The sequence below is a fragment of the Nannospalax galili genome, unplaced genomic scaffold (genome assembly GCF_000622305.1).
Source record: "Nannospalax galili isolate Female #2095 unplaced genomic scaffold, S.galili_v1.0 scaffold263, whole genome shotgun sequence".
NCBI classification, from domain to species: Eukaryota; Metazoa; Chordata; class Mammalia; order Rodentia; family Spalacidae; genus Nannospalax; species Nannospalax galili.
Genome location: NW_008350402.1, coordinates 4,173 through 5,072, shown reverse-complemented (window position 1 = coordinate 5,072; position 900 = coordinate 4,173). Strand labels below are relative to the sequence as shown.

The 900-nt window shown below is 67.2% G+C and overlaps 1 protein-coding gene across 1 annotated transcript in view; it reads left to right on the top strand.

The window, feature by feature from the left end:
- The first annotated feature begins 385 nt into the window (after nt 1–385).
- LOC115072821 (casein kinase I-like) overlaps nt 386–900 on the top strand; it is a 4,605-nt gene continuing 4,090 nt past the window's right edge. The window contains exon 1 of the mRNA XM_029570750.1: nt 386–766. Within this exon, the coding sequence (XP_029426610.1) occupies nt 691–766 (76 nt within the window). The 5' untranslated portion in view covers nt 386–690. The remainder of the gene's footprint in view (nt 767–900) is intronic.

The window sequence follows — 900 nt, the reverse complement described above, 5'->3', positions numbered from 1 at the left end:
GACTGTCCTGAGCAATTAAGAGAATAAATAGGAGAGGCCAGCAGAATCCTGGGCCTGGAAGAGGTCACACCCTCAGCTCCCTGTTCAAGACAGGGTCTCTGTGTATGTAGCCCAGGCTGGCTTTGAACCCTCCTGGCTCATCCTCCCAAGTTCTGGGATTACAGGCATTCACTACCACGCCAGGCTTGGCTCCCTCCAACTTCTGTGTGCAATGGAAAGCCCAGGGCGACCAGTTGTCTGCACATGGGGGAGTGGAGCTGGGCCCACCAAGGTGAGACCGACAAGCAGGCCTCAGCTTTGGCTGCGCAGAAGCAGCAAGGCCCCGCCCTCGGATACTGAGGCCCCGCCCCGCTGGGTTGCTAGGGGAAGTGACGTAACAGCGCGATGGCGGCTGCTCCTTTGGGCAGCTGAAGGGGAATTTAGGCCCTGGAGATCCGAGGTCATCCGCGGCGGGGAGAGGGCGAGCCGGGCCGGTACGGGCCTGAGCAGCAGCGGCGGCGCTCGCACTGTCCCATCCGCCCCGTATTGAGGCGCTGGGAGCAACGGGGCGACCGGAAAGCGATGGTGAAAGCCGGGCCGTGAGGGGGGCGGAGCCGGACCGTACCCGCAGTAGCGGCAGTAGCGGCGCCACCTCCCGGAGCGCAGACCCAGGAAGCGGCCGGGCGGGCAGGAGCGAGCCGCTCCGCAGCCATGGAGCTGAGGGTCGGGAACAGGGACCGGCTGGGACGCAAGATCGGCAGCGGCTCCTTCGGAGACATCTATCTCGGTGAGTTCCGGCGCCATTCACGCCCGGCAGCCTTGCGGGCCCGGCGGGCGGGGTACCCGGGAGGCCTGCGCGGGGCGGTGGGGCCGTTCCGGGTCGCTGGGAGAGAGCAGCCCACGGGCCCGGGGCCACCGGCC